Source organism: Coregonus lavaretus (assembly GCF_964263955.1).
Source record: "Coregonus lavaretus genome assembly, contig: HAP1_SCAFFOLD_432, whole genome shotgun sequence".
NCBI classification, from domain to species: domain Eukaryota; kingdom Metazoa; phylum Chordata; class Actinopteri; order Salmoniformes; family Salmonidae; genus Coregonus; species Coregonus lavaretus.
Window position 1 is genome coordinate 260555 of NW_028157217.1, and position 12938 is coordinate 273492.

General features: G+C 48.6%; 1 protein-coding gene across 1 annotated transcript in view; it reads right to left on the minus strand.

The window, feature by feature from the left end:
• Window positions 1-8915: 8915 nt before the first annotated feature.
• Window positions 8916-12938, minus strand: part of LOC311125673 (ras-associated and pleckstrin homology domains-containing protein 1-like) — a gene marked incomplete at both ends in the record, with an annotated part of 89434 nt that continues 85411 nt past the window's right edge. The window contains 1 exon segment of the mRNA XM_084199702.1: window positions 8916-11087. Within this exon segment, the coding sequence (XP_084055828.1) occupies window positions 8916-11087 (2172 nt within the window).

Sequence of the window (12938 nt, forward strand, 5' to 3'; positions counted from 1 at the left end):
ATTGTCATTTATATTTACAATCCCCTTATCCAAACAGCTTACTCATTTACCCAGCTCTTATCAATAGCAGTGCATGGACAATGGTGTTATTTCTATCAGAACAAAATAAAGTAGATGTTGTTCCACTTGGAACCGACAGGTTGCTCGACTTTAGTCATCGTTTCATCACACATAAAGGTGAGGGAATTAAGTCAAGGTCAGAATACGGTGTATCTGTAGACACACCTTCATTTTTTAATTTTTTTACAAACGAATAGCGGGTGAATATCATGCTATTCACATGCTTAAGTTTAAGGTCAGAATACGCCTAGAGAAAAAAGTGCATAAAAAGGGACTTGCATTCCATTTACTCGGGTGGGTATTCCCCCTATGGGAATACCTTTCATTTGGAACATACCTGCATGGGCCAAATGCCATGTGTTTGCACAACAAAGAGGTAGCTACATACTTTAAAACAATTTTTTCTGCATTGCTTTTGATCTGTAAACTACTTATTGGCCTAAATTAATCAAATAGTTTGGTAATAGAAAGAATAAAAACATGGTCTCGCCAAGATGCAGACATCCGATATAGTAGAGTATATGCATAGACTCCACAGAGTGAAAAGCAATTAGTAATTTAGTGGTGGTCCTGGGGCGGCAGGTAGCTTAGTGGTTAAGAGCGTAGTGCCAGTAACCGAAAGGTCGCTGGTTCTAATCCCCGAGCCGACTAGGTGAAAAATCTGCCGACGTGCCCTTGAGCAAGGCACTTAACCCTAATTGCTCATGTAAGTCGCTCTGGATAAGAGCGTCTGCTAAATGACTGAAATGTAAAAAATGTATGGTGAAAGGTTCTGATGATCTAGATGTTCTGAGAGACATCAGGGCAGAATGCTGATGAGCACTGTATCACTATTTACAGTGCATTCGGAAAGTATTCAGACCCCTTCACTTTTTTCCACATTTTGTTACGTTACAGTCTTATTCTAAAATGGATTAAATTGTTTTTATTTCCCTCATCAGTCTACACAGAATACCCCACAATGACAAAGCAAAAGCGGGCTGTCATGTGCCTTTTACTGAGGAGTGGCTTCCATCTGGCCACTTTACCATAAAGGGGGCTGCAGAGATGGTTGTCCTTCTGGAAGGTTCTCCCATCTCCACAGAGGAACTCTGGAGCTCTGTCAGAGTGACCATCGGGTTCATGGTCACCTCCCTGACCAAGGCCCTTCTCCCCTGATTGCTCATTTTGGCCGGGCGGCCAGCTCTAGGAAGAGTCTTGGTGGTTCCAAACTTCATCCATTTAAGAATGATGGAGGCCACTGTGTTCTTGTGGACCTTCAATGCTGCAGATTTATTTGTATTTTTAACAAATACATATAATACTCGGTCAGAAGCAAAAATGCACTGAGATATGCAGAGGTCTGATTTGCACATTTTTATTCAGTTTAAATGCATTTTAGGTTTTCATTTTCCTCGTTACAGCAACGTATCAAAGAAGATTCTTGACTTTATAGAGCTCCTTTGGCCTTCAGATACAGTTAATAACATTTAGGTTGTTTTTCACCATTTATCTTGTTGTTGTCCTGAAATGACTGAACATCTGAAATGAAGGACAGTACTGTTTAAATGCTGCTGATGTCACTTCCTGTTGACAGACGTAAAAGACAGTGGTATGATTATGTAGTACACATGTGCACCTTCCACTCTACACAACATTGTGTATGATGTAATACACATCTTCACCTTCCACTCTTCAGTTTGGCTGATCTCTAATGACTTTAATGATTCTAATGTGGACTGTAGATTGGTAGGTACTGACTTACTAGATAAACCAACGGGCCCTGCCTGGTTTTAACCAGACAACACACAGACAGACAGACAGGTACACAGACAGACAGATCACCACAGCCAGATGTGGTCTTAGTTCATGCTACAGCCTCTTCTTACTACTAAGAATGTAAAAACGACCGGGACACACAGTAGTATGTTCCCATCCTCAAACACACAGAATGCTTCCCAAATGGCACAATCAGTGCTTCATTTGAGCCAGATCCTGCCAGAACAGGATCCGGCACCTCTCCGTTTTGGACGGTTTCGTTCTGGAACCTATTTGGCCGGATCCGGTACCTCTCCTGGCATGAAAAATAATTGTAAAGTTCATTAGACTTTAGCAGTATTTCAAATAGTCTACAATCACGGGAAAACAGGTTGGAAAGCAAATGGCTCCCGCTGAAAAGAGAAGACTAATATGTCTGCTGTAGGCTACCGAAATATTTGATAAACTAATAAATATTGTTTTAAAACGAGAGAGAGAGGGGCTTTTGGCACAAGCGCATACGCCATCACCTAGCGAGTGAGCTGTGCGTCATTGGGTGAGTCAGTGAAACTGGAAAGCATTTTTAGGACTATAATTTACTCCTCATATTGTAGCCTACAGTCGTGGTCAAAGGTTTTGAGAATGACACAAATACTAATTTTCACAAAGTCTGCTGCCTCAGTTTTGATGATGGCAATTTGCATATACTCCAGAATGTCATGAAGAGTGATCAGATGAATTGCAATTAATTGAAAAGTCCCTCTTTGCCATGAAAATGAACTTAATCCCCCAAAAACATTTCCACTGCAATTTTTTTTTTACTGCATTTCAGCCCTGCCACAAAAGGACCAGATGCCATCATGTCAGTGATTCTCTCGTTAACGCAGGTGAGAGTGTTGACGAGGACAAGGCTGGAGATCACTATGTCATGCTGATTGAGTTAGAATAACAGACTGGAAGCTTTAAAAGGAGGGTGGTGCTTGAAATCATTGTTCTTCCTCTGTTAACCATGGTTACCTGCAAGGAAACACGTGCCGTCATCATTGCTTTGCACAAAAAGGGCTTCACAGGCAAGGATATTGCTGCTAGTAAGATTGCTCCTAAATCAACAATTTATTGGATCATCAAGAACTTCAAGGAGAGAGGTTCAATTGTTGTGAAGAAGGCGTCAGGGCGCCCAAGAAAGTCCAGCAAGCACCAGGACCGTCTCCTAAAGTTGATTCAGCTGTGGGATCGGGGCAGCAGGCAGGTGTGAGTGCATCTGCACGCACAGTGAGGTGAAGACTTTTGGAGGATGGCCTGGTGTCAAGAAGGGCAGCGAGGAAGCCACTTCTCTCCAGGAAAAACATCAGGGACAGACTGATATTCTGTAAAAGGTACAGGGATTGGACTGCTGAGGACTGGGGTAAAGTCATTTTCTCTGATGAATCCCCTTTCCGATTGTTTGGGGCATCCGGAAAACACTTTGTCCGGAGAAGACAAGGTGAGCGCTACCATCAGTCCTGTGTCATGCCAACAGTAAAGCATCCTGAGACCATTCATGTGTGGGGTTGCTTCTCAGCCAAGGGAGTGGGCTCACTCACAATTATGCCTAAGAACACAGCCATGAATAAAGAATGGTACCAACACATCCTCAGAGAACAACTTCTCCCAACCATCCAAGAACAGTTTGGTGACGACCAATGCCATTTCCAGCATGATGGAGCACCTTGTCATAAGGCAAAAGTGATAACTAAGTGGCTCGGGGAACAAAACATCAACATTTTGGGTCCATGGCCAGGAAACTCCCCAGACCTTAATCCCATTGAGAACTTGTGGTCGATCCTCAAGAGGCGGGTGGACAAACAAAACCCCACAAATTCTGACAAACTCCAAGCATTGATTATGCAAGAATGGGCTGCCATCATTCAGGATGTGGTCCAGAAGTTAATTGACAGCATGCCAGGGCGGATTGCAGAGGTCTTGAAAAAGAAGGGTCAACACTGCAAATATTGACTCTTTGCATAAACTTAATGTATTTGTCAATAAAAGCCTTCGACACTTATGGAATGCTTGTAATTATACTTCCATAGTAACATCTGACAAAAATATCTCATAACATTTTACATTTTCGTCATTTAGCAGACGCTCTTATCCAGAGCGTCTTACAAATTGGTGCATTCACCTTATGATAGCCAGTGGGATAACCACTTTACAATATATATATATATATATATATATATATAATTATTATTTTTTCATAACACTGAAGCAGCGAACTTTGTGAAGACCAATACTTGTGTCATTCTCAAATCTTTTGACCATGACTGTACGCTATGTCTCCACACACCTAGGCCTGGGCTATTGATGGATTCAAGACAAGATTGTGCTATTGTGTTATTATGGTGCTAACTATATTGAATCATGACGTCAGTGATCTTCAGGTCGGAAAGTCAGATCTCTAGAAAGAGGCCAGAGTTCCCCACTTGGAATTCCTAGTTGGATGACTGTTCAAAACACATTTTTCCAGTCAGAGCTAATTTTTCCCCCAATTTCCCAGTTGTCTTAAATACATTGAAGTTGGAAGTCGGAGATTTGCCAGCTCCGAGTTCTCAGTTATTTTGAACACGGCATCAAAAAAAATTATGCCATGTAAAATGACATAGAATTGCATGAAATGCGTTCATAAAAGGCCAAACAGTTCCCAGACCCTAGGACACCATTTTTTTTCTCCCATGTGTGCAACTTCTGTAAGTGCCTCTAATCTACTGCTCTATGCCACTACGCAAATGTGATGTAATGCATGCAACGCTTTATTATAACGTATTTGGTACCTCAGAGCTCCCCAGGTCACCCCCCCTCTCGCGATCACTTTTTGTTCCGGCAACTCCCGATTTACAAATTAAGCACAAGATTCCTTTCCCTTTCCTTTACTTAATAAGCAAACCTGGTCAGAGCCAGAAAGGGCCATAGGAGCTGGAGACAATCTCTTGTTTCTGTATCGAGGCAGCTTGATGTACAATAACAACCCCCTGGAACAGGACGCTAACAGGGAATATGGGTCGCGGTCTGGTCAAAAGCAGTGCACTACATAGGGAATAGGGTGCCATTTGGGATGCACAGGTAAAAGAGAAGGCATTAGTGTGAAACAACGTTTGTCCATATGTAACGCCGTTTGGATCATTGCGTGTCAAAAAGAAAGTATACGTCAAAATAACACTACTTGTTGACCAATCAGGACCTGAGTATGATCACAATCATTTAACGCGTTCATTATTTTTAAAAAGTAGTTATTACACTACCACTTGTATTTCATATGTCACAGCGATAACAAATCAATTTATAACATTTTTGACATGCGTTTTTCTGGATTTTTTTGTTGTTATTCTGTCTCTCACTGTTCAAATAAACCTACCATTACAATTATAGACTGATCATGTCTTTGTCAGTGGGCAAACGTACAAAATCAGCAGGAGATCAAATACTTTTTCCCCTCACTGTATTCACCGATACATGATGCTGGTAAAGCGCTGTCTCAAGCTCTGGGAAAGTGCTGCTCAGAAAAGAAGCTAGCTAGCTGATTGATGCAGACAATGCTTTCCCCCCAAAACATAGCAAAACGACATCATCTGTTTCAGTAGCTATGGTTAGCTAACTTACTATCTATCTAGGTGTCATCATCTAAAATATCCCTAACTCATAAGACAGTTTAGTTTTCGTATTTTGGTTGATGATGGTCTGACCCCGGTCCGGTCAAGCCACACTAGCCAGATGAAGCTACCTAGCGTTAGCTTGGGGCTAGGTACTAGCTGGCTAGCTCCTTAACTATAGCGTTAGCTTGGGGCTAGGTACTAGCTGGCTAGCTGCTTAACTTAAGCGTTAGCTTGGGGCTAGGTACTAGCTGGCTAGCTGCTTAACTATAGCGTTAGCTTGGGGCTAGGTACTAGCTGGCTAGCTGCTTAACTATAGCGTTAGCTTGGGGCTAGGTACTAGCTGGCTAGCTGCTTAACGATAGCGTTAGCTTGGGGCTAGGTACTAGCTGGCTAGCTGCTTAACGATAGCGTTAGCTTGGGGCTAGGTACTAGCTGGCTAGCTGCTTAACGATAGCGTTAGCTTGGGGCTAGGTACTAGCTGGCTAGCTGCTTAACGATAGCGTTAGCTTGGGGCTAGGTACTAGCTGGCTAGCTGCTTAACGATAGTGTTAGCTTGGGGCTAGGTACTAGCTGGCTAGCTTGTTTAGTTTGTTATCCTGATAGCTAACAAGTTATTTTTATGAACTGAAGTTACAAACATCTAAACTGTCATCAATGTTGACAAAACGCTTGATTATTCTGTATTTTGACTAGCTAGGATGAATCAGGTGTAACTGCTTGGGATATGGCTGGCTGGCTGGCTGGCTGGCTGGCTGGCTGACAGCAGCAGGATCACCATCCTATCTCCCTTGCCTCTGGGATGGTTGCATGGGAGAATGTTGTACTACATAGCTAACATTTTGGATCCTGCTCGTTTGATCACGATTTTAATTAAAATGCTCACAGATGTTTTCCCATTTGGTCGAACAACAATGTCTTACTACCAATGCAGTGTTTTAAACACATCTTGGCCGGAGCGTGTGCTTGTTAGCAGACGTTTTTTTGTTTTTACATTTCCGACAGTGCTGACTGACAATAGTGGTGGCGCTTGTCTTGCGTTTGCAAATTCAGTGCACACAACATTCTATAACCGAATTGTGTTATTTGACGTGACACACTATGACCCAAACGGCATTCCGTACGTCCACCCTCATTCAGGAGCTACATGGCTATCTGGTCAGGTCTTGAGATGCTTCTAGAACATTCACTTAATTCTATAATATTTTCTGTCATGTGACCTGGCTGTCCTAGCACTTCCTGTAGTTTAGTGTACTTCCTGTCTGTCTGTCTGTCTGTCTGTAGGGCCAAAGGAGGCCTTTAGAGACAGGAGCTGCAGCTGTATCTACAGACAGACAGACGGACATCTAATGTGACCAATAGAAACAGAGCAGGTTAGACCCGCCCCCATCAACATAACAGCCAATCGCAGAGCTGGACCTTCATTGTGCACCGTTTAAATCTTGTCCAATCAAAGCAATGAACAGTGACATTTCTGAGAGGGATCATTAAAACATAAGCCAATCACCTTACAGTTGTCCAGTAAAGTAAATCCGCTGGAAACCTTTAACCATTTTGGTGCAATTTGCAAAACATCTTGAATAGAATGAAATGTATCTGTATACTCCACAGACAGATGGTCTGAAACGGTCCGTTATTCCCTATACAGTGCACTGCTTTGACCAGAGATCCAAGGGCCCTGTGCACTACGTACGGAATAGGGTTCATATCGGACACGACCACATGGAGGGCGTTAGCCTGGTGTCTGTCTGTCTGTTACCTATCCAACTACACTAGTGTCTGTCTGTCTGTCTGTCTGTCTGTCTGTCTGTCTGTCTGTTACCTATCCAACTACAACCAGGGATCCTCCCTATATACTGCTCCTATACACACACCTGTCTATCTCAACACTAGCTCTGTTCCAGGGCATTACTGCCAGACGTAACACCCTGGACCAGAGCCATCTCCACATCAACCCTGGTCTCTACTACTCACAGTTCATATTCACTCACTAGGCTTTAAAAACTTAACTTTAAAATAATAATATCTTTCTGGTATTAAATAATCTGATATAAAAACACAAAAGTAAAAGTTACACATCCCCCCTCCCCGCATATGTCCATCACATCCCCCCAAAACAGTTGTCAAGGTAACAACATCTCCATGCAATACAGGAGTCCATGCAGTACCAGTTTATATTGCAGCTAAATTATTTTTGTTTATGTTTTGTTATATTCTTTGCAAAGCGGCACAAACATGTGGAAAAGCTTGATAGGTGGTTTGGCCAGCTCTCTTTTCATAGAGTTATTATAACGTAGACAGAGTATGGAATAACAATCTGGGATTACAAGGAACAGGATTCTTCTTCTAGCTCAGTCCTGTCTATGGCATGGGAGGAGAGGAGAGGAGACAGGCTGAGTTCAGGGTCATATTCATTAGTGTACACCGTAATGAAACGTTTTACAACGAAAATGAGTTTCTTATTGGACAAGTTCAGGTAGTCCCTCCCTCCCAGCTTCGGTCCTTTTTCTTCCGTTTGGTGTCTAGTGAATACAACCGTGACCTGTAGGGTCCATATAGTCTGTAGCCTGGGGCCTCGATGGTCTGTAGCCTGTAGTCAGTCTGTAGTCAGTCTGCAGCCTGTAGTCAGTCTGTAGCCTGTAGTCAGTCTGTAGCCTGTAGTCAGTCTGTAGTCTGTAGTCAGTCTGCAGCCTGTAGTCAGTCTGCAGCCTGTAGTCAGTCTGTAGTCAGTCTGCAGCCTGTAGTCAGTCTGCAGCCTGTAGTCAGTCTGTAGTCAGTCTGCAGCCTGTAGTCAGTCTGTAGTCAGTCTGCAGCCTGTAGTCAGTCTGTAGTCAGTCTGCAGCCTGTAGTCAGTCTGTAGTCAGTCTGTAGCCTGTAGTCAGTCTGTAGCCTGTAGTCAGTCTGTAGCCTGTAGTCAGTCTGTAGCCTGTAGTCAGTCTGCAGTCTGTAGTCAGTCTGCAGCCTGTAGTCAGTCTGTAGCCTGTAGTCAGTCTGCAGCCTGTAGTCAGTCTGTAGCCTGTAGTCAGTCTGTAGCCTGTAGTCAGTCTGTAGCCTGTAGTCAGTCTGTAGCCTGTAGTCAGTCTGTAGCCTGTAGCGTTGATGGGTCCATAGCCTGTAGTCAGTCTGTAGCCTGTAGCGTTGATGGGTCCATAGGCTGTAGTCAGTCTGCAGCCTGTAGCGTTGATGGGTCCATAGGCTGTAGTCAGTCTGCAGTCTGTAGTCAGTCTGTAGCCTGTAGCGTTGATGGGTCCATAGGCTGTAGTCAGTCTGCAGTCTGTAGTCAGTCTGTAGCCTGTAGTCAGTCTGTAGCCTGTAGTCAGTCTGTAGCCTGTAGCGTTGATGGGTCCATAGGCTGTATTCAGTCTGTAGCATGGGAAGCTCAGCCCAAGTCCTCCTCTTCCCCCTAGCTACCACCACTATCCACCCCCTAGCTACCACCACTATCCACCCCCTAGCTACCACCACTATCCACCCCCTGCTACCCCCTAGCTACCACTCTCCCGTCAGTTTGGTGCTTTGGTCCCGTTTTGGTGGGGCAGGGCGCGGCCCCCGTCGTATCGTTGCATAGCCTGAGGACATGTACCCGTGGCCCCCGCCCTGCCCCCCCCTCTGCTGGTCCAGCAGCAGCTCAGGGGGCGGAGGGGGGAGGGCCATGTCGTCCATGGAGACGGGCTCCAGCCGGGATGAGCCGTGACGCGTGAGGGAGCCGTGACGAGAGATGGATTTCCTCTTCAAGGTCCGGTTCAGGTCCTCCAGGAAGTTGGGTTGGACCGAGGAGAGGGTACCACCCACCCCCTTAGGACCCCCGGGGAGGGTGGGGGGCAGGGGACAGCTGAAGGGCGGGGGGGACAGGGGTAAGGGGTCCTGGACCGTGTTGCTCCGGGACAGCCTGTGGAGTGTCGGAGGTGGAGTCTTCTTCAGCGACTGGGTCTTCCATGATGATTGGCTGACGGGGTGGGAGATTTGCGTGGCCTGCGGCTGGGGGTTGACGACTGCGACCCTGGGGGCCCCCGGGTGGAGCTCAGAGGGGAGGGGGGGCGGGGGGAGCAGCTCAGAGTCGGGAGGAGGAGGGGGGAAGTAATCGAGCTCTGGAAGAGGAGAGGAGAAGTCTCCACTGGGCTGGCGGTGCTGAGGAGGTGAGGGGAAGTCTCCACTGGGCTGGCGGTGTTGAGGAGGTGAGGGGAAGTCTCCACTGGGCTGGCGGTGCTGCCCTGTCTGCAGACCCTGGAGGGCTGACAGGTTCAGCTTGCCTGGTTTAGGAGGAGCAGGAGGCCCCAAGTCCTTAGCAGGAGATCCAGAGGCGGTGGCGATGGAGGAGTTGCAGCAGCCAAGGCCAGGCTGGGCAAACTTGCTGACCAGAGACTCCACCTTCTTAGGCTGCCTCTGGACCTGGACCTCCTCCTGGTACTCCCCTGAGGAGTTGGACTTGATGGAGGAGGCGCGCTGGGGGGTGGGAGGAGGCCCCCTCTTCCCGAAGGAGCCGGTTGAGGTGGAGGAGGGAGACTTCTTAATAGGAGAGCCCATCTTGGAAGGGGGGAGAGGGGGAGGGGCGGGGAAGTCCAGGCTGTCCTCAGGGGGAGGAGGGGGGAACTCTGGGGACTGGGGGGGGATCTGACCCCCTGGCTGCCATCTTGGTTTGGCCTTGACAGCCGGGGGGGACTGGGGGGGCAGGGGAGCTCCAGGAAACTGGTTGACTATCTGTTTGACCAGGGAAGGGTTCGGGGAGATTGGGGCGGACAGGGGGAGGGTCTTAGAGGAGAAGCTGTGCTGTTTGGGCATGGTGGGAGGCGGCTGATTGGGTGAATGGCCTGTTGAGAAGCTTTGCTGCTTTTTCATTGGACCAGAAGGAGGGGAGGGCGAGACTGGGGATAGGGGGATCCCTGGACCAAAGGTCTTAGGAGCAGTCTGGGGTGGGAAGACACCAGAGAAGGTTTTAGGAGGTGCGGGGGGTGACAGGGTGGGGGAGAGGGGAGAGAAGGCAGGAGGGGGAGGAGGAGGGGACTCAGGTTGGCCATCCAGGTCGGAGAAGTCGTAGTTCATATTGGGGAACTTTTGGGCCAGGAACTGCTGCAGCCCTGTGTTACTGAGAGGGAGGCACTGGTGGTCCTCCTCGGGGGGCGGAGGGGGGAGCAGGGTGCTGTTACTCTGTGGGTAGTGAAGGGGTGGCAGGGTTTGGTCCTGGGGGGGAGGAGGGGCGATGAACTGAGGAACAGGGCTGGGGGGGCCAAGCCTCAGAGAGGCCATGGCAGAGCCTGGAGAAGGCAATGAGCAGGGGTGAGGAGGGGGAGGAGGGTTGAAGTTGCTGGGAGCCAATGGCATGATGATGTAGTTGGAGGGTGCCAATGGGAGCGTGTTATAGTTGGGGAGGGGAGGGGCTGGAGGGCCTTGCTGCTGCCCCATTGGTTGGACATTGTATTGATTGGCAGCCTGGTTGGCGCCACCCTGCAGGTGGGCGATGGTGCTGTACTTAAACAGGGTTGAGGCGGTCTGGTGAGGGGGGTTGGGGAGAGGGGGAGGTGGGGGAGGAGGAGGGGGAGGGTCGGGGGGTGAGGGCAAGGATTCGGGGGAGACACTGGTGTAGCTGGTTCGGGACGGGGGGGCTGACTGGTGCATGGGGGGCAGCGTCAGAGGGTAGGGTCTGCTCACTGACTCCATCCTCAACTAGAGAGAGAGCGCGAGAGCGCGAGAGAGAGAGAACGAGAGAGAGAGAGGGAGCGAGAGAGAGAGAACGAGAGAGAGGGAAAGAGAGAACGAAAGAGAGAGAGAGCAAAGAGAACCAGAGAGAACGAAAGAACGAGAGAGAGAGAACGAAAGAGGGGGAGAACGAGAGAGAGAGAGCAAGAGAGAACCAGAGAGAGAGAGAGAGGGAGAGATAGGGGGCGAGAGAGAATGAGAGAGAGAACGAGAGAGAACGAGAGAGAGAGAGAACAAGAGAGAGAGAGAACATGAGAGAGAGAACATGAGAGATAGGGGCGAGAGAGAACGAGAGAAAGAGAGAGAGAGAACGAGAGATAGGGGGCGAGAGAACGAGAGAGAGAGATAACGAGAGAGATAACGAGAGAGAATTAGAGCGAGAACGAGAGAGAGAGAGAACGAGAGAGCGAGATAGGGGGCGAGAGAGAGAACGAGAGAGAGAGAGAACGAGAGAGAGAACGAGTTAGAGAACAAGAGAGAGAGAACGAGAGAGAGAGGGAGAGAAAACGAGAGGGGGAGAGAGAATGAGAGAACGAGAGAGATAACGAGAGAGAGAGAACGAGAGAGAGATAACGAGAGAGAGAGGGAGAGATAACGAGAGAGAGAGAGGGAGAGAACGAGAGAGTGGAGAGAACGAGAGAGAGAGATAACGAGAGAGAGAGGGAGTGAGAACGAGAGAGGGAGAGAGAACGAGAGAGGGGAGAGAGAGAACGAGAGAGGGGAGAGAGAACGAGAGAGGGGAGAGAGAACGAGAGAGGGGAGAGAGATAACGAGAGAGGGGAGAGAGATAACGAGAGAGAGCGGGGGAAGAGAGAGAGGGGGAGAGAGAGGGAACGAGAGGGGGAGAGAACGAGAGAGAGAGAACGAGAGAGGGGGAGAGGGGGGAGAGAGATTGAGAGAGAGGGAGAGAGAACGAGAGAGAGAGAGAGAACGAGAGAGAACGAGAGAACGAGAGAGAGAGAGATAACGAGAGAGAGAGAGATAACGAGAGAGAGGGAGAGAGGGAGAGAGAACGAGAGAGAGAGAGATATAACGAGAGAGAGAGGGAGAGAGAACGAGAGAGAGAGGGAGAGAGAACGAGAGAGGGGAGAGAGAACGAGAGAGGGGAGAGAGAACGAGAGAGAGCGAATGAGAGAGAGCGGGGGAAGAGAGAGAGCGAATGAGAGAGAGCGGGGGAAGAGAGAGAGGGGGAGAGAGAGGGAACGAGAGGGGGAGAGAGAGAGAACGAGAGAGAGAGAACGAGAGAGAAAAAAGAGAGAGAGAGGATCGAGAGAGTGGGAGAGAGAGAAAGAGAACGGAAGAGAGAGAGAACAAGAGAGGGAGAGAGAGAGAGGGGGGAGAGAGCGAGGGGGAGAGAGTGAGAGAGAGAGAGGGAGAGAGCGAGAGAGAGAGAGCGAGGGGGAGAGAGAGAGAGAACGAGGGGGAGAGAGAGAGAGAGCGAGGGGAGAGAGAGAGAGAGCGAGGGGGAGAGAGAGAGTGCGAGGGGGAGAGAGAGAGTGCGAGGGGGAGAGAGAGAGAGCGAGGGGGAGAGAGAGAGAGCGAGGGGGAGAGAGAGAGAGCGAGGGGGAGAGAGAGAGAGCGAGGGGGAGAGAGAGAAAGCGAGGGGGAAAGAGAGTGGGGGGAGAGAGCAAGAAAGAGAGAGGGGGAGCGATAGAGAGAAGGTGAGAGAGAGAAGGGGAGAGAGGGGTAAGAGAGAACGAGAGAGAGAATGAGAGCGAGAGAATGAGAGCGAGAGAGCGAGAGAGGGGGGAGAGAGAGAGGTGGAGAGAGAGGGAACGTAAGCGAGAGAGCGAGAGAGGGGGGAGAGAGAGAGGTGGA